At 39.5% G+C, this 25,144-nt stretch overlaps 1 protein-coding gene across 2 annotated transcripts; it reads left to right on the forward strand.

The window, feature by feature from the left end:
• Positions 1-3,495: 3,495 nt before the first annotated feature.
• On the forward strand, positions 3,496-24,338 carry LOC121865047. Of its 2 annotated transcripts, none has more exons than XM_042364374.1 (6): positions 3,496-3,702; positions 7,582-7,779; positions 13,260-13,442; positions 13,897-14,037; positions 19,913-20,101; positions 21,210-24,338. In XM_042364374.1, the coding sequence occupies exons 2-6, from the start codon at positions 7,582-7,584 to the stop codon at positions 23,958-23,960; spliced, it is 3,462 nt and encodes a 1,153-aa protein (XP_042220308.1). In that variant the 5' UTR covers positions 3,496-3,702; the 3' UTR covers positions 23,961-24,338. The 2 variants fall into 2 exon arrangements, with proteins under 2 accessions (XP_042220308.1, XP_042220309.1); XM_042364375.1 differs by lacking the exon at positions 3,496-3,702 and adding an exon at positions 9,745-10,039 and having other exon boundaries at positions 7,671-7,779.
• Positions 24,339-25,144: the final 806 nt, after the last annotated feature.

Below are 25,144 nucleotides of genomic sequence, written 5' to 3' on the forward strand. Positions count from 1 at the left end.
TGTACACCCTATACTAATATTTAAGTGGACGATGCAGTATGAGAGAGATCATTTAAAAAATAGCAAGGATCAAGAAGGTGATACAGTAATGTATTAAAGAGTAGAAGGTGTGTGTGGGTGGGTGGCCAATTTTGGGGACATGAGACCAATTAGTAGTTTTTCTTTTCATGTCTCCTTTATATTTTGGTGCTTCCTTTAACTAACGGTAGGCTCTACATTGCAAACAGACTTAGTATACAGTGCACTCACTCGGTATACTGTGCGTAGACTCTGTATACTGTGCAGACTCGGTTACTTACGGTGTCCACACTAATTATACAGTGCACACAGACTGTATACATTGCATACAAACTCAATATACAGTACACACAGACTCCGCATACAGTGTACATAGACATTGAAAGTATACATAAACAAGGTAAACGGTAAGTCAGCAAAACAACCACCTGCTGTGCGCTGTAAGAGTTCAACACGGTTTAAACCTATTCCAATCCCTTTGTTATCTGCTTGTGCCATTGATTTAGCCAGCGCATAAACTAGCCTACTCCCTTATAATTAACAAATCGCAATCATAAGTAATCTTTCAGTTTTGATAGTGTAGCAGTGGTAAAATTATGAATTGATGGAGTAGGGTCTCGTATTTATACTTCACGTATTACCACGGGATTTCCAGTTCCAGAAACCACTACAGTGTTGCAAAATTCATGGCGGGTGTCGTCGGAGGGGGGGGGTGAGGTGTCGTGGCAAGAACTCCTTAACTTGGAGTGTTCAATAATAAGGATACTCACAACATAAAGTCACCCCTCATAAGGATACTCACAACACCAAGTCTTCGTCATAAGGCTATTCAAGTCACCATCATAAGGCTACTCACAACGCCAAGTCTTCATCATAAGGCTACTCACAACAAGTCTGCGTCATAAGGCTATTCAAGTCACCATCATAAGGCTACTCACACAACACCAAGTCTTCATCATAAGGCTACTCACAAGTCACCATAATAAGGCTACTCACAACACCAAGTCTTCATCATAAGGCTACTCACAACAAGTCACCAGCTACTCAAGTCATAGGAGGCAACAAGTCACCATCATAAGGCTACTCACAACACCAAGTCACCATCATAAGGCTACTCCACACCAAGTCACCATCATAAGGCTACTCACAACACCAAGTCTCACCAATCACCATTAAGGCTACTCACAACACCAAGTCACCATCATAAGGCTACTCACAACACCAAGTCACCATCCATAAGGCTACTCACAACACCAAGTCACCATCATAAGGCTACTCACAACACCAAGTCACCATCATAAGGCTACTCACAAGTCACCATCATAAGGCTACTCACAACACCAAGTCCACCATCATAAGGCTACTCACAACACCAAGTCACCATCCAAGGCTACTCACAACACCAAGTCACTGCATCATAAGCTACTCAACACCAAGTGCCATCCAGGCTATCACCAAGTCTCCATCATAAGGCTACTCACAAGTCACATCCTTAAGGCTACTACTCATAAGTCACCATCATAAGGCTACTACTCACAAGTCACCATGTAAGGCTACTCATAAGTCACCATCATAAGGCTACTACTCACAAGTCACCATCATAAGGCCTCATCACTCACCATCATAGGCTACTCACAACACCAAGTCACCATCATAAGGCTACTCACAAGTCACCATCATAAGGCTACTCACAACACCAAGTCACCATCATAAGGCTACTCACAAGTCACCATAATAAGGCTACTCATAAGTCACCATCATAAGGCTACTACTCACAAGTCACCATCATAAGGCTACTACTCACAAGTCACCATCATAAGGCTACTACTCACAAGTCACCATCATAAGGCTACTACTCACAAGTCACCATCATAATGCTACTCACAAGTCACCATCATAAGGCTACTACTCACAAGTCACCATCATAAGGCTACTACTCACAAGTCACCACTCACAAGGCTACTACTCACAAGGCTACTACTCACAAGTCATCCACTCAGTCACCATCATAAAGGCTACTACTCACAAGTCACCATCATAAGGCTACTCACAAGTCACCATCATAAGGCTACTCACAACACCAAGTCACCATCATAAGGCTACTCACAAGTCACCATAATAAGGCTACTCATAAGTCACCATCATAAGGCTACTACTCACAAGTCACCATCATAAGGCTACTACTCACAAGTCACCATCATAAGGCTACTACTCACAAGTCACCATCATAAGGCTACTACTCACAAGTCACCATCATAAGGCTACTCACAAGTCACCATCATAAGGCTACTACTCACAAGTCACCATCATAAGGCTACTACTCACAAGTCACCATCATAAGCTTACTCACAGGTCATCATCATAAGGTTATTCAAAACACCAAGTCACTTTTTTCTTTTTCTTTTTACAGAAGAAAATTGAAGTTGGGAAAGAGGGAAGTTTTTGGCCTTATTAGCTTTGTGTCGTACTGATCACAGATACAATACTGACGTTCTGGTGCATGTTTTGACTCAAATTCTGAAAAATGGTGGCAATATAGACAGAATAAAACTGAAAAGGTACTTGAATCAGGGAAGTGTCCATAGTGCGGATTGGGAACTTTAATTTTTTTTTTACCCCAAGCAGTGTGTGGTGATTAATGGCACGAAATCTGCCAGAGAGTGTTGTGACGGCACCGAGTGTGAGCTCTTTCAAGACCAGACTTGACAAGCATTGGAGTAGGTTCAGATACATTGAGGAGCCGGTGTATGCCAAGTACTTGCCAACAGTGCGTAACAGAGACGTGACCGACCGCCCAAGCGGATAACGAGCCGATCAGTGGTGAAGAGGATAAAAGTAAAAATCCATGGCCCATGGGTACCTGTGACAAGCGGGATGCCACAAGGCAGTGTACCGGGCCCGTTGTTGTTTGTTTGTTTCATGAATGACATGTCAGAAACTATACACTCCCCCATAGAAATGTTTCCGGACGGCGTAAAGTTAAACAGAAATTAATAACGAAACACACTGGAAAGAGCTACAGAAAGATCTCTGGCAGCTTCAAGAGTGGCCGAATGAATGGCTGTTAAGGAAGCCTGATTGGCTGAAAATTACATGTGGCAGATGTGATGGTGTCCAAGATATAGCGCTTACAGTCTAGAGACGACTGGGTAGGTATTGGGCAGACCAAGATGTAATAAATTACTCGCGTTGGGCACAGGCACTTGGCGACACAATCCCACCTGATTCATTGTTCATCAATGTTCTAGATGTGAATTAATACATGATTCATTAGCCCTGATTTTTATATGTAAGTAAAGTTTGGTCAGAATGTTTTTAGGCCATTTAAAAATTAAATGGATTTAAAAACGAACTAACAGCAGCAGTAATTAAACAGGATATGGAAAGATGGTTGGTTCTAATAAGTTAAAGCAGCTTAAGTACTGAAACAGACAGAAGAATAAGATAATTTTAAATTCTGGCGGGTGTGAGGTCGCCGCCATCTTTGTAAACAAGATGGGACGAAACCTGTAGTGAATTACCTTGACTGACTGTCTCTTAACTGCCTGAGTGTGTGTTTGTGTGTGTGTGTATGTATGTGTGTGTCACCGACGTATATGTCACAATAGTTATCTACACACGTGTTGTAAGATGTGTTAAGTGGACAGTAGGTGGAACAGTCACACTCCGGAGGCTGACAGTGACGTGAGTGTCGATTTTATTTACATTATAAGCTGCTAGTTAAATATATTTCATTAGTATACAAGATGTATTTGTAGATCTAACACAGCCACACATCTCTTGCTTCTGTTTTATAATGTTATCATGGCATGTTGGTTGAGGTTAAGGTCTCTTGAGTTTTATATTGTTTGAAATTTATTCAGTAAAATACTCATATAAGCTCACATTGGTGCATTATACTAACAGCAAGTTTATTCAACCAGTCATAACCCAAGAAAACTGGTAACAGATTCGTATCATTACAAGTCAAGATTGTGTCAGAATCATCAAGTAATAATCTTTCAGAACGAATTTGTGAGAACTTCTGTTAGCCTTATAAAGCAGTTGCAGAATTTATTTGAAATAGTGTTGCTGTAATCGTTAATGCTGCATTTATGGGCAAGTCTTGAGGAGTTGCCGTAGTACTAGTTAGAGTTACACTGTATAATATGGTAATAGTGGACAACATTTACCTGTTAGAAAGAGCAACTATAGAAGAATAGGTAAATTTTTACAAGTGGTCTACCATGGATTTTAACATGGGAATAACACATTGCTCAACAACCAAAAAGCACCAAACCTAACCTAACAACTTAACGTAACCTAGAAGTTCGTTGGTTGTCTACTTGTAAAAGAATACTTAAGAAAACTCGAATGTCGGAGGAAGTGCATCTTTCCTGCCTCTGTTCCAGTGATTCCTTTTGGCTTGAATACGAACCCATGCTGATGCTCCACCTGCATGTGTCAGCCATAGTCAGTCGACCAGAAACCTATTTATCATAAATAAGATAAATCGACCAACCAAACCTTACGTAACTTTCAATCATACAAATCTTAGGGTGAAAGTACATTAATATAAGCTAGGTAGGTTGTTTAGGGTATTATTTTGTTAACTAACTATTTTTGGAGAGTTACTGGGAAGCATTTGGGGTGATACTTAATGAGAGTGGCCCGCCCTTAGCAGCAACCTGACAAAATTTTTCCTTAGAAAGTAAATGCTTTCTTACTTCGTGAAACATACGAGAAATACAGGAGGAATACATATTGTTTGATATAAGTGCATGAGCACCATGTTTTGACTAGGAGTGGTTCTTTTCCCATAGAGGAATTTTACTACTTTTAAGAAGAATGAAATAGGAAATATGGGTACTTATTTTAAGTTATTAATTTTCTTCACTTTATGAAAGATAAATATGAAATTGCAGAACTGAGAAAGTAGACATGGTGGATGGAGGCAGCCCCTCCACAGACGAAAACTATGAAAAGATGTAAAAGGAAATGACACAAACCATATTCTTCATGTACAGCTCCTCCCCGGCTGACGACGGGGTTAGGGACCCAAATCAGGTCATAAGTCGAAATGGCCGTAAGTCGAAAATGCTTAAATAATACATAGAAAATTTAAAATGGGGGTCTCTTTTTCTTCTCAGCACCACAAAACTCTCACTTTTAAGCTTGCCAGCCATTTTAAAGGGAATTACAAATAAAAATTTTGTCTGTACTGATGTTGGGACTCGAAAATACGTAATTTGACAAAATTTTGGTACGACTGAGGCAGGTCGTAAGTCGGGGAGGAGCTGTATGTTTTTTATGTTTCTTGAGGTAAGGAAGTTTTTATCTTCTGTGGCAAAATTTCATCAGTTTGGTGCAGTACTGCCACCACCAGTTGCTTAGGATTAGAATCTCTTGCTGTCAATCATGTACTGTAAACAGTTTAATCATAAACATGGCGTCTGCGTGTGGACCAACTGTATTTAATCTATGAAAATTGAAGAACAGTAAAAGTAGGATACTTGAAATTCATGCAACATTTTATTGATATTCCAGAGGTAAGAAATAAATTTTCTCAGAATTTTTCAGGAAAATGTAAATTTCATCCTCGGAAACTCGTTCCTATGCTGGGAATGGAGTGAATTTTCCCGGATTTCCTGGAAGGCTTTAAAATTCATTTCGGCTATTGGAGAATTCTGGGGACTGGAAATTCCCGCTAATGGAGAGATTATACAGTATTTATATATTCTGTATATACAGTACTCGTATGTGTGTGTGTGTGTTTGATTATTTGTGTAAGGGACTTTAAACTGTCTCTTTGTTCATTTATATGATTCATTTATTTGCTGCCAGGACAGTTTTGAAACAGGTGATATCTTACTCATTTTGTAGAGAGAGCACTACATACCATTTTGAGTAAAAGCTTTGGCCTCTGCAGCAATACCATACAGCAGCCAGTCAAACTCCACATACCATGGCATCTGGAATGATATAGATCATGTTGATTGTTCATATTGACGCTGCTGCTCTAACTTTTCTTCTTTGGTTTTTTGTTTGGTGGTGGACTAACATTCTTCCACACATCAAACAGTCCCCTTTGGCGACTCATGATTATTAATAATAATGTTGTGTTAGTTAGACATCATGTCAATATTGTACGGAGGTATTAGTTACACTGAGATCACTGACTCCCGGGAGCAGCAGGGCGCAACGACTAAGTACTGTACGCGACTTCACATGTACAACACACATTTGCTCTTGCAATACTTTTTATAAACTGGGCACCAAGCACTTCCTTATGGTAAAGCAGACTGTCAAAAATAAAAATAAAATTCTTCAAAACTACTGGATAGTTCCTAGACACTGTGAGTCTGACATGCTAGTCACCCTTCTGATATTTTGGTCACCTTGGGCGGCCAGGCGTATGTGAATTTCCACCCCTGATATGGAAATGCTGCTGGGAAACACTGGGACACACAGAGTTTGGTTACTAATAACAGATTGTGGGAGGGTGCCAGACAAATATTCAGCATCTTGTTTTAATTACAGTGTATCATGTATTTTATTTATTGGTTTATTTATTTGTTTATTAATGTACAGTACTGTATATGTTGTGGTTGATAGAGAACTCTAGTTTTGTTTGTTTGTCCTTCATACCAGGCAACATGAACTGGCCAAACATAACCTTACTGTATTTGGGCTTAAGGGAGAATATTTTTATGAAAATTACCTTATTTTTACCTTATTTACCAAATGGCAGCCCAAATTAGAGGTTGCTATGCAGAGGGGCAAACACCAGTGGCCTGTGTAGGATCCTTCCATTGTTCTTGATATAATTGTCACGGGCTACTTTAAAGCCTTGTACTGTTCATGATTCCACAGCTTGAGCTGATACACTGTTCCGTAAGTCTACATCCTCGGGGCTCCTCCCCATTTGAATTAGGCGGAGGGTGACCAGTTACCCTTTTTGTGCCATATGTGATTTTTGTCCTAACATTAGGTTGACTAGCTGTTAAATTCAGTGTTAATGCTAACATCAAAGAGAAGTTTGTATTCAATTAGATTTTACATCATAATGTTTTTGTCTCCTGTATGCTCATATCATCGTGGAAAATCAGTGTGCTGTGCAAGCCTTAATGAAACATTATTTTTTCACATAACATGCAACTAGTGATTGTGAAATTATGATCACACCAATAATATGTAGTACTGTATACAACTGTACAATCACTTACTGTATTACTTTTGTTATAGGCCTAGGCAGAACCTACACCTAAATATTCAGGTGTTGCAAGGCTGGTTAGCTACATTATGGACGAGTACTGTATGGTGCTGTGCTGTGAGAGCACTAGTGGTTACCAAGTTAATATTTGTAATGAAATGTCACTAGAAATGGATTTGAGTTAACATTAACAAAAAGAAAGACAAAGATTTATTTTGGTAACAGGTACATTAGCTAGAGTACAGTACAGTACTTTATGATCAAAATCTATAAAGTGGTACTCTAGTAGGCCTAGACCCACACAAAGGGATATTGTCTTCAGCACAATATATTGATTCTTCAGCTAATATTGTCTCTGCTGATTTTGGCAGATGGCAGAGAAGTGGGATGACAGCGCGAATGATTCGCCAGAGGTCGTATATGAGGGTTTTTCTCCGCCACCTAATCACCCCCAGGGTATTATCAACACTGCAGGCAGCTCCTTTGTTGCAGCTGATGTTAATGAAGATGGTTCAATTGGAGGTTCTGCAGCTGCCTTTCTGCAAGGAGCAAATATGGTTGAAAATCAGGTATGTCAGTGTACAGTACAGTATTGATAGATTTTATGTGCAAAAGTTCATGAGATAACTTGGTTTGTTGTGTGTATTCATCTGTTTCTCTCCTTGTTTCTGCAGTACACTACAGGCAGACCCTGATCTATGAAGGGGTTACATTAACAGAAAATTTATTATACATCAGTTTTCATAAGTTGATGCACATTTCCCTGTAGACTCCCATCATAAAAGCTGAGAAGTGTTCCAAAGAAAAAACTCCCCAAAAACTTCTTTGAAGTTCAACAAAGCATTGGTGTACATAATGATTATAAGAAAATAATGAACATAATACTTCAAGTGAAATGCTGTACATGCACTAGTGTACCATACAGTACCGGGTGATAATTTTATACTGTTTGTCGTTAGCCGCAAGAAATGCCATAAGTGGCATCCAGTAATTTAGGGGTTAAAGAGAAACTGGACAAGGTTAGCATAAAGTGAGAACTGTACAGTACAGCAGCATGAACCACTAAGCCATCATAGTATATGCTGTATTACCCGAGTAACATCCACTCTCATTATACAGTGTACAGTACAGTATAATAATTGGAGATATTTCTCTATGAAAAAGTCACAATCAACCTTTAATGAGTTACTGCATCAACCTAAATTCCTTCTTTGTTTACATGGTGCAAACATTATTGTCACAGATGCCTTGAGCTATGATGATGGTTCATGCATCAGGGCAGGTGTGCTTTATACTCAGTACAGTACTTAATATTGATTTTATTTTGCTTCACAAAACTTTACCTTCAAATGAACACCAAAGTGATAGAACTGAGTTTAACGGTGTTAAAAGGAAACATAGAGTGGTAGGTGTGGAAAATAAATGTTGAAATTCTGTGATTACTGGACCAAGGACAGAGTATGAGGAACTGAAAAGTCCACAACACTGATTTCACCTTGGGCTGGCCTCAGATGTTTAAAAAGTGACGCCTAAGAGCCATTAAGATAAACTGTCAGAACACAGAGAGGAGCAAATCCAGCCAGCCAGAGTCTCATCTCAGCCAGCTGTCGCTCCACTCAGCCTCCCGACAGCCTTACCGACAATTTCCACACCTCCAAACATTTTTTTTTTTTTTCAAAAGTTCCACACTCTCCTACAACTCTACACCTTCATTATACATCAATAGCATTTTAAATTTAAGGATACTGTACAGAATATCTTTTTTACACATATGTACTGTACTTGTACTGTATTACATGAGAGGAAATGAAGAATTGGAAAGACACCTGGCTCAGTGACTGTGTGTGGTGGTGTGACACTACTGTACTGTACTAAACTGTACTGTACTGTACTGTACTGTACTGTACTGTACTGTACTGTACTGTACTGTACTATATTATACTATACTGTACTATACTGTACTGTACTGTACTGTACTGTACTGTACTGTACTGTACTATACTATACTATACTATACTATACAGTATTTGTTCTTACATGAGCTATAGGAGGAAGTTAATGAATTTATCTTAAGTTGTGTGTTCTTTGCTCATAAATCAAAGCGTAAACAAGTTTGTTTTTTCATAACTGTATTTCTTCATAAATCAAATCCTCATAAATTCTGGTCTGCCTATATTGTACTTACAGAACACTGGATCCTTTTGTCTTCATATTATCTTAATAGATATTGTGTGAGAGTCCCCTAACATGTACCTGTATCCTGCACTGCACTGCATTGATTACATTGGATAGGTCAGCTATTTAGAACATGATCAGGGTATACTAGTAGGCAGAGGTGGGCAGTAGTGAAGTAACTACATTTGAATACTGTACTTATACTTAAGTAAAAAAAAAGTATTAGGATCGACTTTTTAGAAATTATAATTGTGGAAATACTTTTACTGTACCTAAGTAAAATTTAAGAGAAGACAATATACTGTACCTGAGCTTGAGTATATTTTTACCAAAGTTTGTAAAGTAAAAAGTATTTTTAGGTGCGCTACCACGGTTACTTCTAGGATATTGGGCGTATCAGAGACACTAGTCACTCAGGTCATCATCAAAGAGACCAACGCGGTCGTACTGACCTCCCCCGAGCCCTAACGCAGTGTGGTCGGGGTCAACCTGCTTCCGGTCACAAGCACTGACACGATAATGTTGTTGACGTCATGGGTCATCCTGTCAGGTCATATATAATAGGCCAATCCCAGTTAAGTCACTTCAGTTTTGGGAGAGACGTCTTACTGTGAACTTGTGGATTTACTTCACTGGAAGACTTCAGAATAAAAGGTAAGAAACAATCAAGCCAATTTTTTTAAAAGGCTTTATGCTTTCTTAAACTATGATTATGTTCAGAGGCACACAGTACAGTACAGTATTAACACTTCAAACTGCTCAGTGCAGTTTTCTGTGGAGGCCTTTCTTACAAATCATTTATTTAAATTCATGTACAGTATTCACTTCCCCAAATTTTAGTTTGTAATATTCAGTATAGAAATTAATAACTAACGACCATAGATATTTGACATTTAATTGATAGCTGCGCTCTTTTTCATACAGTACAGTACTTGTAAATTAACACAAATTGTCCTTTCTTGGAGAAAATTTTAACTTAAAAGGACAGCACTGTAATTTGCTTTTCTGGAAAAAACAATGTGCAGTACTTAATCATCTTTTGAGTTATATAATGGATGAATCAATCACAAGACTGAGAGAATAACATCCACGTCAAGCTAGAGACAAACCAAAACAACTGTACGGTATAAGAAAATACTGTAATTATGAATTCTGAGCTTTCAAATGGTATATTTTTATCATGAAGTGTCAAGAAACCTTAAAAATAATGATATTTTAAGTATTAAACCTCAACTCAATACAGTGTAGTATGTATGTATTGATTATTTTTCACTTAATCATGGCCTCTAATTGTAAAGCAAATGATGAAGACTTTCAGGTTTTTAAGGAGCCAGGGAAAGTGATAGTTTGGGCAAATAATGTGACGAATTTTTAGTCGCATATCATCATTTCACTCAGTATTTACAGTATTGTACTGTACACTGTATCAGATGGTCACAGACAGTGCAGACAGTGTGGCTAAGTGGCAGCTTTAGTTGGGCTACTGTAATTTTGGAAAGATTCACAGCAAGTTTTTGGGAGTCACAGAAGTTTTTCAGACATCTTAAAGGACTGATTATGGCATTAATAAAAAACTAACGTAAATAAGAAACACTTGTAATTAATTTATCTGAAGGTCAACAAATGTACATTTGTCGATCATTAGATCAATTTGCCAAACCCACACGGCCACGTGTGTTTAATGTGTCAGCGACACACACCGATGAGGTGGGGTGAACATGTTCCTCAAGAAACACCAGTAACTTTGGTGCCCTGCCCACTTTTACACCTCTGTGTGTAGTGCAAGCAGTTGTGCACCCCACTCAGGGTAAATTACTAACCCAGGGTACACGTACAAATAAACTAGTACAGTAATTAAATTATCTCTGTTATTTAGCATTACTGATGGAATGAGATGTAACATACGGGTCGGCCTCGGAAATTTGTGCTAATTGTTGCCCCTCCGTGACCGAATTTCCGAAAGGAAAAGATTTGTGCAATAAGCATTAAAAACAGGAATATTTGCTGTAGTACAACATAGATCTTTATTGTTTCAAACGTTGACTCCAATGCCATATTTATTGGACACTTCTTTAACACTTATTCCACTCTGTATAAACAATGTGGTTCAGGGGTTAAGTGATTTAGTGCCTAATTTGAAAAAAATTTCAAATTGCATTCTGTACGTCAAAAATTACTATGATGAACTTAAAATTGATACATAGCATATCATAAACTACAATAGCACGTAGTACACTATTTTATGTATAAAAAATAGCTCCTTCCACTCTCAAATCATTCTCTGGGCAATGTGACAGCTCAGCCAGGCAGTCACCCACCTGACTCAGAGACATGTGGCTGCTGCTGTTCTGCACTGTGTATATGCCATGACATCTTATTGGGGGATGGAGCGTTGCTTGGCTGGGTCAGCTGGCGACACAGTTACATCCCACTATCCCACTGCCTCCATACACGCAGACCTGTGCTCTTCATTTCTCTTATTTTATAGTTTTATATTATGTTTTCTTTATTTCTAAGTCACATCATTTATATAGAGTGGTATAAGTGTTAAAGAAGTCTGCTTTCCTCAAATCCATGCATTTTCATGAGCATTTAAATTAAAAAAAATTCTCTCAAACGAGCACAGACAAGCAATAAACATGGTAATTGGGGAATGCTCCTGAAAATACAAGAAAATGTAGGAAAATGGACTTCTGAGAGACAAATTTTGTGAGGTCAGTCTGTAGTACTGCAAGTTTTCCCAGTCTCCTAAGCCTCAAGGGTGCCACCTGTCAATGACCTCAGTCAATGCTTTTCTCTCCCCTTTACCCTCTGCCCACCTGAAAGTTTCTCTTATTTACCATCACCTCCAACTACCAGGGTTAATCTTCTTATGGTCTCTCAGTATCATCAATTTATTTAATTCCTTACTACCACCCTCTGCCTCCCTCCACCTTTCCACATTAGTACTTTCACATTTAGTCTGGACCAGATCAAGGATCAGTCACTTTCTGAACCAGTAAGTGAGCAATTCTTCTCATCAGACTACCCTTTATAAAGTCACGAACCAATCACAAGCGTTAACAGCGTCCAGTGTTTACCAGGAGCATTCACACCTGTTGTTGAAGCTTAATAGGAAGTGCTGCTCCTCATCAGTGCAGCATTAACTGTTCTGAAACTTGGGCCTGAGGCTAATTCTGTTTTGTGGGCCCTTTGTATACATTTTTATTAACATGTACAGTAAAGTACAATACATAGTAAATTTACATATACAGTACAGTGCTTAGGCTTTTTAGTAAACAAACATAAAAGTACTTTAATTCATTTTTTTTGTAAATACGTGATGTAATATGAATTTTGCCAGTGCTCCTATTGAAGTTTGTTGGCTGAATTTGTATTTGTTTCATTCTCTAATGAATTAATTATATATTATCGCCTTATAAATATTATCTTTGAGGCTACTTTTTACTTCTACTTGAGTATTTTTTTTAACTGGATAATGCAGTACGCTGTACTTTTATATTCTTACTAAAGTTCATTTTGCGCGTGATACTTTATTTCAACTTAGTAACTATTTGTCATATTACTGATACTTTAACATGAGTAACAAATTTCAATACTTTGCACAGCTCTGCTAGTAAAACAAAGATGAAATTCTTTGACTTAACCATATACGTGTGTGTGTGTGTGTGTTTTTACCACTGATGCCATGATAACACTAGTGGAGTGTACAAGATACTAGTTCCATGTGACTTACTCTACTAATAGAGTTAACACATGTAGTGGAGGACAAGTCACACTAGCAGGTGAAGATTTTTATTTTCTGTTTCCTCCCATTTAACAAAGTAGTTGATGAAAAATATAACAATAATATCCATGACTTATCTCTCCACAGGGGGAGGGATCGCATCATGAAGAAATTGAAAGAAACCGTTTATGTTTTGTGTGCTGTAACCCCGTGTCGGACAAAAATTACGAGTCAATTAAGGCCTCCATGAACCACTCGCATGCCCCACTGTTGGTGCTACTGACTGACGTCCTGGGTTACAAACTGGAAGATGGGCGACTTCATTCACAGGTCAGATTTACTATGAGAATTCAGTACATCATAAACCTTAGGGTTTCAGTTCTGTTCACATTTTATCCATCTACTGAATAGGTCTGTGGGGAATATGGTGATCTTGCAGTCCATCTGTCTGTCTGGCCATTCGAAGACACATTTTTCTCCGTGCGTTCACTCCATACCTTCTGATTTTGTGAGACAACATTACCTAGACGACAGGAGTCACTGTGTTCATTATGGATTTATCTGACCACTTCGTAAAGATACTTTTTGGAACGAATGTACAATAAATTCGCTTCTGGCTCTGGTAAAGCAACAAAACTTTATGCTTAGAACATTTATTGGTAAAGGAAGATAATGTCCAGAATCAAGAGTCACACACTCTCTTAATGTGCTATTTTGTTTTAACTTCTCTGCCAGGTTGTTTATATTTTGTATTGGTTCTTACATACTGTACTTTCATTTGCAGGTTGTTTGTAAGGCGTGCTATCACCTGTTGGATATTATTGATGAGCTGCAGCAGACTCTCACTGAATCAAAAACTGATGTCCGCACCAAGTTTTTGGAGACCATCCAGAAATTGAAGCTGAAATATCCAAGAACGGATAAGGTGCTGTATTGTTTTATCGTACTGTGCAGTATATGTAAGAAGTTTCAATATATATATGTGAGATGTATTCATAGTTCATAAATTAACAGGTATTATATTGTATTTTGCAACAGAAGGTTTCCGTAGTGCCAAGGAGAGGAGAAATTTTCATATTTTATAAGACACACCTCTATTTTACAAGGAAAAAAAATTAATACAATTCATCAAACATTAATTGAAAGTTATTTTAACCCTTAGGCCCCGGGTGACGTTCTAGAACAGGGGTGGGCAACCTTTTTGAGTGTGTGTGCCAAAATCGACCAAATCTTTGATACAAAATTTTCTCTCGTGCCAACCAAAATTTCCGGGTCACATATTATTTGGTATCTTTTACGTAATGGGAGAACCTTTTCAAATAATCAGAAATCACACCGGGGTGGTAAAATCAGAGAGTTTTGTAAGAGTGATTTTATAAATCATGGGATATTGAATGAATGTAAAAATTATTATTATTTAACAACAGAACGGGAAACAATCCTTCCACCCGCTGCCGCCAAGGCGGCATGCGGTTGCCATATAAAGGTTTTTTTTTATTGAGGTGAGCCCGTCTCGGTGTTACTTAAGAACGTCCGCCTATTTTCCCTTTTTTTTTTTTTTTTTTTTTTATCATTTGTTTTTAAATTTTTATTTTGTTCTCGATTTAACCCCACATTGGGGGTACTGCCAGCAGCACCCTAACCCAGGGCTTAAGGGTTAAAGTGATTTTGGTGGCAAAACATCAGATTTTATACATATACAGTTGGGTCTCACATTACGCGGTTAATGTAACCCGGAGGGTACCGCGGAAAGTGAACAACATAACATATGGGATTAATTGAAATGGAGTCCAGGCCGATCCCCAAACTCCACTTTTTGACGACACACAACTATGTTGTAGTAAAAATATTATCTTAACTTTATGATGGCATGCACACACAATTAATAATTAAGAGAAATATCAATAATATTAGGTTTTTTAACACTTACATTAGTAGAAAAGATGGCTGGGCACACAGGGATGGGCGGTTGGTTCCGAGGCAGAGGGCAGATTATTGGCCCTTACCTGTATCACTTGTATCAATTGTATCACTATCCACCACAGAGGCTTGCAGGGCCTCTTTGTCAAACCCCCCAAAGTTCATATAAGTCCATATCCTCACTATAATTATCACTATCACTGACTTGGGCCGGCTGTAGTGGGTGGCGGGTGAAGAACTGGTAATGTTTTGATGACTGGGCGACCTTGTGCGCACCATTTTCGCGCCTCGTACACAACATGGCGGATGGCGGGAGGTTTGGATCCAAAAATGGCGCGGCTTGCCAGCCGCTCTCCGCGTAATGGGGTTCACGACCGCGGAATGTGAGCATGTTAGGTTCCGGCAGGGCACCGCGTTAACGGTGAACCGCGGAATGCGGGACCGCGTAATGTGAGGGTTGACTGTACTGGTAAATACAGTACAGTATTACCCAGCTTTACACGGTTTCACTTTCCACGATTTCTCATTTACGTGGTACCTTGCCAGAACCAGACTTTCACTTTCTGCGGTGCATCTACTCATATACGCGGTGAAGCTCATAAAATTCATACAAATTACCCGGCCAGAATATAATTTACATTGCTGGAATTCTTACAATATGATGATCATTTTGAATCTAAACATCATGGATTTTGCATTAGACATACAAATTTTAGATCTAATGTAATAATTTGGTTTACACAAAGCAAATATTTTATCCTTTGTGCAGAATATATGAAGTTTACATTCAAAATATTCCCTGACCTGCAAGGAATCCAGAAATGTCAATTATATTATCCTAACTTTAGTCTGAGTTATTATTTATTACTAAAAATGTAAATATTCTATTTTCTCCCAATCGCTTCTCTGGTAGGGAGGGAGGGACGGACCCAGCTAGGGCGGAGTATTTTGATTGACAGATTATGTCCTTGAAGAATATTTCTTTGTTTATTTACTGAAGATATATGTTTTAACTCATAAAATTCATACAAATTACCCGGCCAGAATGTAATTTACATTGCTGGAATTCTTACAATATGATGATCATTTTGAATATAAACATCATGGATTTTGCATTAGACATACAAATTTTAGATCTAAAGTAATAATTTGGTTTACACAAAGCAAATATTTTATCTTTTGTGCAAAATATATGAAGTTTACATTCAAAATATTCCCTGACCTGCAAGGAATCCAGAAATGTCAATTATATTATCCTAACTTTAGTCTGAGGTATTATTTATTACTAAACGTTAAAATCTAGAGTTTTCACCCAAACATTAATCAGAGAGGTAGGAGCTAGTGAGCTGGGAAGAGGGGGGGGTGGGATTTGAGTCCATTATTTGAATGGACATTAACCTGGCGACTGTATTTCTCTTAAATATTAATTGTGTGAGCATACCATCATAAAATTTAGATGTTATTTTTACTACAACATATGAATTGTGTCGGAAAAAGTGGAGTTTGGGGGTCGGGCCAGTCTCTATTGGAATTAATCCCATATGTTCTGTTGTTCACTTTACGCAGTTTTCACTTTCCGCGGTACCCTGTGGGTTCAATTGACCGAGTAAATCGGGGTACTACTTTACATTACTGAATACAGTAGGTAATCATATGTTCTGGATATGTAATAATGTTCATACATTTTCAAGTGTCATTTACTGTTAATGGTAGCTACCAGGTACATGCTTGTGATGGCTGTCCTTACCAGTAAGCTCCTTTAACCTGGGCTTTCCTACCATACCACTAGATTATTTCTTTATGTTGCTACAGGAAGAACAGAACCTCATTGGCTATATTTATTTATGCTGCTTCAAATCTGCAAATGCCTGATGCAAATGAAGATTTACAGATCATTTTCTTTCCAATTACTTTTGTTTACATCACTGGTGGCAATCAGCCTTTCTTACCATGTCTCCCACACAGAATTAAGTTCCCAACTCCTCAGTTTTGTTATATTATAGTTTTATATTTTCCTTATTTCTAAGTTATGTTAGATCATTGTATTACAGTACAGTATTATATTATACTTAAGGAAGAGTTTGGTATTTGACACAATCATTCAGAATAGAGAGGTACAGTAAGTCCTCGCTTAAAGCGGGGTTACGTTCCTAAAAACATGACGTTATTTGAAACACTGTTAACCTGATCAATTTTCCCCATAAGAAATTTATAAAATTCGGGAGACACGTTCCTGAGCCTCCCTTTGCCCCCTGAAAAACATTACATATACAGAAAATCATAACCATTTCAATAGAAAATAGTATAGTACAGTACTGTATTACCGGTAAGTTTGTATTGGTACTCACCGATGGTCGAGGTGGTGGAGCGAGTGTGTGGTAGGTAGTGAAGTGGAGGAGGCGGATGGTTGGAGCGGAGGAGGCGGCGGGCGGGAGAGGAGGATGGTGGTGAGTCACTGACACTGCAGCTGCTTCCTCATCCTCCTGCGCTGACTGGGTTCCTCCGCCGCTGTTTGCTCCTCCTCCGTTGTTATTTGCTCCTCCTCGGCTGCTTTGTGCTCCTTCTCGGCTGCCAGCTGTTATGAAGAAGCTGCTTCTGCCATCTTGCGACGAACAAATGAATCCAGTGTTGACTGCTTGGTGCTAATTTTCTTCTCCTTATAGATCTCAGTGTAACAACCAAGACTGTCATCAATTCTGTGTTGAACCTTTGAGCTACGTTCTCTGTTTGGGTCGTCATCTATAAGGATTTGCATTGCTTGCTGGAACATGTTGAACGATTTTGCCATCCTCTTGGAAATTAGCATTCGTTGAGGTTCTTCTTCGTCGTCGTCTTCAACGGGACTGTGTTCTGTAAGATGTTGCAGATCTTCGTTGGTGAGCTCTTCTGTATGGGATGCCAGGTCTTCCTCAATATCCTCTGATTCCAGCTCATCAAAGCTTGCCTGTCCAGCCAAGCTGAGGATATCCCTATTCACAGCTGGGACTAAGTCCGTGAATCTTGTAAAACTGTTGACACACTCGAGCCACAAGTTACGCCACACACCATTGAGGCAACTTTCTGAAACCTCTTCCCGTGCCTTGCCAATGTTGTCAATTGCATGAAGAATGTTGAAGCCGCGCCAATATTATCGGATCGTTGGTTTATTTTCTCCATCTGTAGCCTTGAGCAGCTGGGCCATGGTAAGGCGTAAATAATACGCCTTGAATGTGGCAGTGACACCTTGGTTCATTGGCTGCATCAGTGCTGTCGTGTTGGAAGGCAGGAATACAACTTTTACAATGTCATGCAGGTCGTCGAGATTGGGAGGATGAGCTGGAGCATTGTTAACGATTAGAAGAATTTCGAGGTCAAGGTTCTCCTTGGCACAGTATTCCTTCATTGTGGGGACGGCGTACATGTTTAACTATGGCGCTGGTTATCCATGCCTTTTTGTTTGCCTTGTAAATGACTGGAAGGTGATCCTTAGAGTAACCTTTCAGGGCCCTTGGGTTGGCAGCGCGAGAAATCAACATCGGCTTCAGCTTGAAGTCGCCAGCAGCGTTCGTGCCAAGCAGCAGTGTCAAGTGGTCTTTTGCCACTTTAAAACCTGGTGCTCTTTTCTCCTCCTTGGAGATATAGGTCCTCTCAGGCATCCTCTTCCAAAAGAAACCAGTCTCATCCACATTGAAGACTTGCTTCGATGAGTATCCTCCTTCCTGGATAATCCGTTTGAATTCTGGCAGGAATGTCTCGGCAGCAGCCATATCTAAACTGGCAGCTTCAACAGTCATATAAATATTGTGGAAGTTATATCTGCGCTTAAATCTTTGAAACCAACCTCAACTGGCTGTAAAGGTCTCTTCCTTCGATCCTTTACCCTCTTCTTCCTTTACGTCGTCAAACAAGGATCTGGCCTTATGCTGGATAACCATAAGGCTCACAGGTGCATTGCATTGATTCTGGTCCTCTGTCCACATAGCCAGCATCTTTTCCACTTTTTCTATCACAGTACTTCTAGTACGAGTTGTTTTAGTTGCACTGAGAGTAGTACCACTTCCAGCACTAACCTTAATCTTGTCAGCATTGGTCCGGATAGTATGCACCGTTGTGGGGGTTAGACCTAGCGTAGCGGCTATGTCCACAGCACGTTCCCTTTTTTCAAATCGGGTTAATACATCCATTTTCGTAGCAAGGGTAATGGTCTTACGTTGCCTCTTCACTGCACTAGCATCAGTAGCACTTGATGGGCACTTGGAAGCCATTTCAAATGGTTATAGTACAGTTTTAGAGCAAAAGCACTTAAGCACACACGAATGATGTGAAGTCGTAACAGAGACTGGCTTGGGGACGCTGTGACGTTCCACGGGTGAGGGCAGCGAGCCGAGAAAGCTAAGCGCGGCCAGACTAGAGTGGGCGATGCGCTGTAGAAAGTAGTCCGTGACAACGCAAAACAACATAGTATCGGATCCCCGGGACGTTAAACAAATTTTGGGTCTCTAAAGTTTAGCAACATAGTACCGAAACAACATTAAGCGGAACGACGTTATACGAGGATGCACTGTACTCTACTACTGGAATCTGAATAGTGGTTGCGTATAAAGCAGATTTGAGAGTATTAAAGTTAGGTACAATAATACTGCAAAAACTGCTATCCTGTACTGTACATATACAGTAAATGAGTTTGAGAGTAGCAGCTGACTTTTTTTTTTATAATCAATAACCAAAAACCAGAGTTGATAAAAGAGATAAGACTCTTCGTTCTTGATTTCAACAATGTTACATAATGCTTGGAAGTGAAAGAAAAATTTACATTCTCTATCATTCTACTCTACACATGCAAGGCAGTCTTCATTGTTTCTTTGAACCCATGATCAATGAGACAATTTTTACCATTACAGATGCTGAAGCCACGATGCCTTCGGTGTATTCAGATGTCACAAACCACTGCCCGGAAACGAGGAAGAGGTAGAGGTTGGAAAGGTCGAGCCGATGACGTTGGTCGTGGCAGGGGACGCGGTCGAGGGAGGGGTAGAACAGCACCACGATCTGAAGATGGACATGATATCTGCAGCGACAATGATGGCGAGGTAATGCTTTTATTGCTAGTTGATCTTATCCCTCCCTCCCCTCCTCCTCCCTTTTCCCTCCCTCCTTTTCCCTCCCTCCCCTTTTTCCTCCCCTCCCTTTCCTCCTCCTCCCTTCCTCCTCCCTCCTTCCCTTCCTCCTCTCCCTCCCTCCTCCCTCCTCCCCTCCTCCCTCCCTCCTCCCCCTCCTTCTTCCTCCTTCTTTCCTCCTTCCCTCCCTCCTCCCTCCCTCCTCCTCCCCCCCCTCCCTTCTTCCCTCCCTCCTTCCCTCCCCCATATATCCTCCACAGTAAATAGACTTCTCCGTGCTCCCTGCCCTGGACAGTTGTTTGGCTGCTGTCACCTCTGTGCCCCCAGTCCATTTTATGTCACTCGTGGAGAGACTTCTGACCTAACAAATTCTACTTGTAACCAGACCACGTCAAAATATTTCTCCTAGCCCAATCTTAGACTTCATATGCAATACTTGCATCTTTATCTGTAGTATTATAATATCTTGTGTAGTCTTCACCCACATTTATTCCCTCCCATCCTGAAGTCTGTTTGTCTGTCTCATTGGTTGTGTGATTACTGGGGTATCATTGTGTCTTATGTTTGTGATTGCAATTATCCCTTTCATAATGCCTTCCATGATCCACTGTCAGCTTTTTCCTCAATTCTGCCATCCATTCTGCCATGCTTGCACTCCTTTGATCCCAAGTAATGAAATCTTTTAAGGTTTCTAATAATTCACCACCACCACCCACCTTTATGTTAAGTTTCAGCAGACTTGGATTAGTGTATGAGACATCAAACTCCCATTTCATTCTCTTCCCTTCCAGAACCCTTCACCTCATTGTCTCAGTCATTTTTCTTCATAAGCTTTTTCCTGCTACAGTCTACATAGAACATAAGAACCATCTTTTGCAACTATTAATCACTTTGTCGATAACCCTGATATACTGTATATGAAATTGTAATATGGTTAAATAAATCTTCAGTGTTTCTGTCCAGGTAAATTTAGTCATTGCTGCAAATGGAAATGTGACTTTGATGGTATAGGCATCTGTTAGTGTCAGATGATCTTGATAGTAATAATTCTGCATAATTCATGAGGCCCATTTACTTTCAGGGCCAGGGAGTTACTGGAGAAGAGATTATCAAAGATGCACTACCATCAAAGTCACATCAGCCTCGTTCATACCAGCTTGATACCAAGATAAATAATATTCCTCAAATGAGAGTAATGAACAGAAGCCCCCACTCTGTTGTGGAAACTGATGTGTGTAGAAAATCTTGTGTTGACTTTGGAAAAACTCATAGTAACTTTTCGTGTGATAAAAAAGACAAAGAGCCAAAATGTGGTGCCCCGGAGAACTGTCAATCTGTGTACAATCAATTTTCTTCATACTTGATGGAGGCAGCAGATGAGAACCACACACACACCCATTGTACTGATTGTTCTTATCTTGAGTGTAGTCTTTGTAGAGAAAGTCAGTCTGGAGTGTTCTATCTGCATTGTGAAACTTGCCTGACTTGCTATGGAATATTTGTTCCTTGGGGTTGTGATTCTAACTTAGAATTTATTGATGACAAATGCTATGTGTGGGATCTGAAAGTTCAAAATCATCTTGGCAAAGGAAAAATGCATATTGTGAATCAAGGTTTAAAGTATGCCAAGGTTAGTGTTGAGAATGAAATACTCATTGATAAGTGTCATAGTGAGGATGATGAGAAGAGAGTTGAGGCATATTCTGAGGACACACAAACTCGGGAGGCCAAGACTGTCAGTAAAAGTATTAATGATATGTCTCATAATTTAGTAACCTTTGAAAGTATTCCAATAGCTGGTGATGTGCTCACACACATTAAAGATGAAATTTGTAATAAAACTACTAGCACAGATATACTTAGTGGAATTACAAGTGTTGAAAGTCTTATATGTGAACAAAATGAAAAGGCAGAAATTTGTTTGCAGAGGAACATTTTTGTAGGAAAAATAGATGGTGAATGTAGAGACGTTGATCATTCCTTTTTCAAAAGTGACTCGAGCTCTTTCATGATAGATGGTAAAAAGCCAGTACATTTAGATTTTGAAGAAAAAGCCGGCAACAGAATGCCAAAGAATGACTTCCTCCAGTTGCCACCAGTATCTGATACATCATCTAGGACACAGGATTCAGATAATACACTGTCAAGCAGTGAGAGTGTCACTGGCTCAACATGTAAGGATGATGTGCACACTTCCTTGGAGGAGTCGTACATAGTCGTCGGGGAAACTCTCCTCCTGGACCAGGACTCGACTGGATCCACAACAAGAACGTCTGTCTCTGAATGTCTGTATTATAAGAAGAATGAAGGGAAGAAGCAACTAAGCACCAGAGAAACCTCAGAGATCCCAAAAGAGACAGATATGTTCTCAGAGCCTCTTAAAGTCAGTAGTAAGTATCATGATCTCCAGGACTCCTCAGAGGAATCAAGCACAACACAGGACAGGAAGACATTAGCCAACTTATTCTCAGAAATTTCAAGCCATCCTTCATTAGGGAAACGGAAAAGACGACTCACGGCAAAGGCAAAAGAAATCATAGCAGATGAGGTGGATCCTCTTGCCGTAGACAGAAAGACCAGGAAAAATTTGGGGATAATTAAAAGAGCAGAGGTGGATCATTTTGAAGGAAACACGAGAAACTTGGATAAAGATGGAGTTCAGGGTTGCAAATATATATGTGAATACTGTGGTAAAAGATTCAATTCGGCTGGAGGTTTCCGGTATCATATGGACAGTCACGAGATTGGTAAGGCTAAAGTTTTTTCTTGTAACTGTTGTAATTATACCACTCGTCGACAAGCAGATCTGAGGAAACATAATGTGATTCACACTGGTGAAAGGCATTATAAATGTGACATTTGTAATCAAGAGTTCACTGTCAATAGTTCATACAAGAGACACCTAAGGATTCACAGTGGAGAAAAGCCTTATAAATGCACTACATGTGGTAAGGATTTTCGAAATGGTGGAACACTGAAACAGCATATGGTGAAGCACACTGGAGCCAAGAACTTTGTTTGTGAAGTTTGTGGTAACAGTTTCAGTTTAAGGCATCATTATACAGCTCATCATAAGTTGCACACTGGCGAAATGCCATTCAAGTGTGTGTACTGTGGGACTGCCTTTCGTAACCACAGTGCCTTGAGACACCACCGCAAGAAAAATCATCCAAAAGAGGAAGCCAACAGACTGAGACAGATCAAACTAAAGAGGACAATAGTTAGAGAGGAACTTGGAGTGCAGACGTCTCCTAGAGTCGTTCATGATTCTTTAGATGTGTTGGAGCAGGCCATGGCTGCCACTGTTGATCCTGTCAGTTATGAATATGTGGACTCGTACACTCAGACATTACCACATGTTGACAGCCAGCCCATTCCTGTGGTCTCAGAAATCATTACAGATAAATTCTCCAGCAACGATTCTGTGGTTTTTGCTATTACTCACATAGATGAGGGGGAAATTAAGAAAGAAACTGAGAGGAATAATAACCAAGTGGTTTTAGAAGGTGACATGTCAGCAATAGACATAGAGGAGCCAAGTGCAGCTGTTGTGAGTGTAGGGGAGTCTGAAGACCAACAAAAACTACATCAGAACATTAAAATTTATCCTGGTGCATTCTGCCCAGAGGATACTGTAAATGTACCACAGGAATTTGTGGTATTAAAGAGCGAGGAACAGCCGTCAGAAACTTTAAAATCAAATAATGTTGAAGTGGTGGGTGGTGGCAGCAGGAGTAGAGGCTCACACATGTATATAATGTTATCAGATGCACAAGTACAAGACCCTCGCTTGTATATTGTAGTCGAGAGTGACAGTGAAGCTCCTAACTAATGTGTACTGTTCTGTAGTTGATGTTGGCAGCAGCTAAGTTCATCTTTCTCTCTTAACATGTACAAGTACTCATCTCAGAGATTATATTCTAGGTACTTTGACACTCTGAAGGTAGTTGCTAACTTGTAGTAAAGTGGCCAGGCAGGTATTGGTGGGTAGGCCACTTGGAGACAGACTCGTTCCAGCAGCTTAGTGTCAAAAGAAATGTACTGTATTGGGCTAGTGTCCGACTGTACTGACACCTAATTTATATAGACAGGTTCTGTGTATTGGTTATGTGGTTTCTCATTGTACTAATTATTGGAATTTTTAAATTATGTATGAAATTTTTAAAGCAACACTGCATTTGTGACTTAGAAGATATGGCATTAAAGAAAACTACTTTTATTTAACCCCTTGATAATGTGAACTAACTCACACAGACACACACTCACATACTAAATAGCCAAAATAAACTAATAAACAGGTAGAAACGGACTGTGGAATGCTCTGCCTTCTGTGTTTCAACACTCATACAATGTCTCACTTCAAAAAGCTGGTTTTCCTGCATCATTGTGGTGTAGATTAATATAATCTTTTTCTTTTCTATTTTAATTTCTTTTTACTCTAATTTTTTTGCCCCTCTCTCTATCCAGGCCCCATTGTGGTTCGATGACCTGTGCCTGGGTGGGCTATTCCCCATATAAAAAAAGAAGGTCAGGACTGCCTTCTCGAGCCAACGTAACACACACACACACTCCTGAACCCATACACTTTATTACAACTATACCTTTGTAAATATAAGTGATTAGAACTTCAGCTATACATAACTAATATGAGGTGTCTGCAAGGTTATAAAATCAATAAATGATACAAACTGGAAGATCATAAAAAATAAGTTTGTGTCAAAATCATATACAGTGCTTGAAGTGTTGCCAGTTCTTTCTACTTCCTTTCATCTGTCCAATGCACACTTCCCTTAAGTATTTACTTATCACTTTTATATTATTTCATTGACATCCTTCCTTTCTATAAATTAATTCAAGATCAAATGCTCTCCCTTTTTCTACTTCCCACCCATATCTGATGCCCCTGGTCCCTCCTTATTCAATATCCTGGCTAAGCCTGAGATGCTGAATAAATGATAATGCTGTAAATGTAATTCTATTGCCACAAAGTCTTTTCTCTTTATGATCTAAAGGGGA

Source organism: Homarus americanus, unplaced genomic scaffold (assembly GCF_018991925.1).
Source record: "Homarus americanus isolate GMGI-L3 unplaced genomic scaffold, GMGI_Hamer_2.0 scaffold2539, whole genome shotgun sequence".
Lineage (NCBI taxonomy): Eukaryota > Metazoa > Arthropoda > Malacostraca > Decapoda > Nephropidae > Homarus > Homarus americanus.

Excerpts from the sequence above, each read along its gene's own strand:
- LOC121865047 (XM_042364374.1), top strand. The coding sequence starts at position 7,582 with ATGGCAGAGAAGTGGGATGACAGCGCGAATGATTCGCCAGAGGTCGTA. Across the intron at positions 13,443-13,896 it reads ATGGGCGACTTCATTCACAG|GTTGTTTGTAAGGCGTGCTA; the intron begins GTCAGATTTACT and ends TTTCATTTGCAG. Across the intron at positions 20,102-21,209 it reads GCAGCGACAATGATGGCGAG|GGCCAGGGAGTTACTGGAGA; the intron begins GTAATGCTTTTA and ends ATTTACTTTCAG.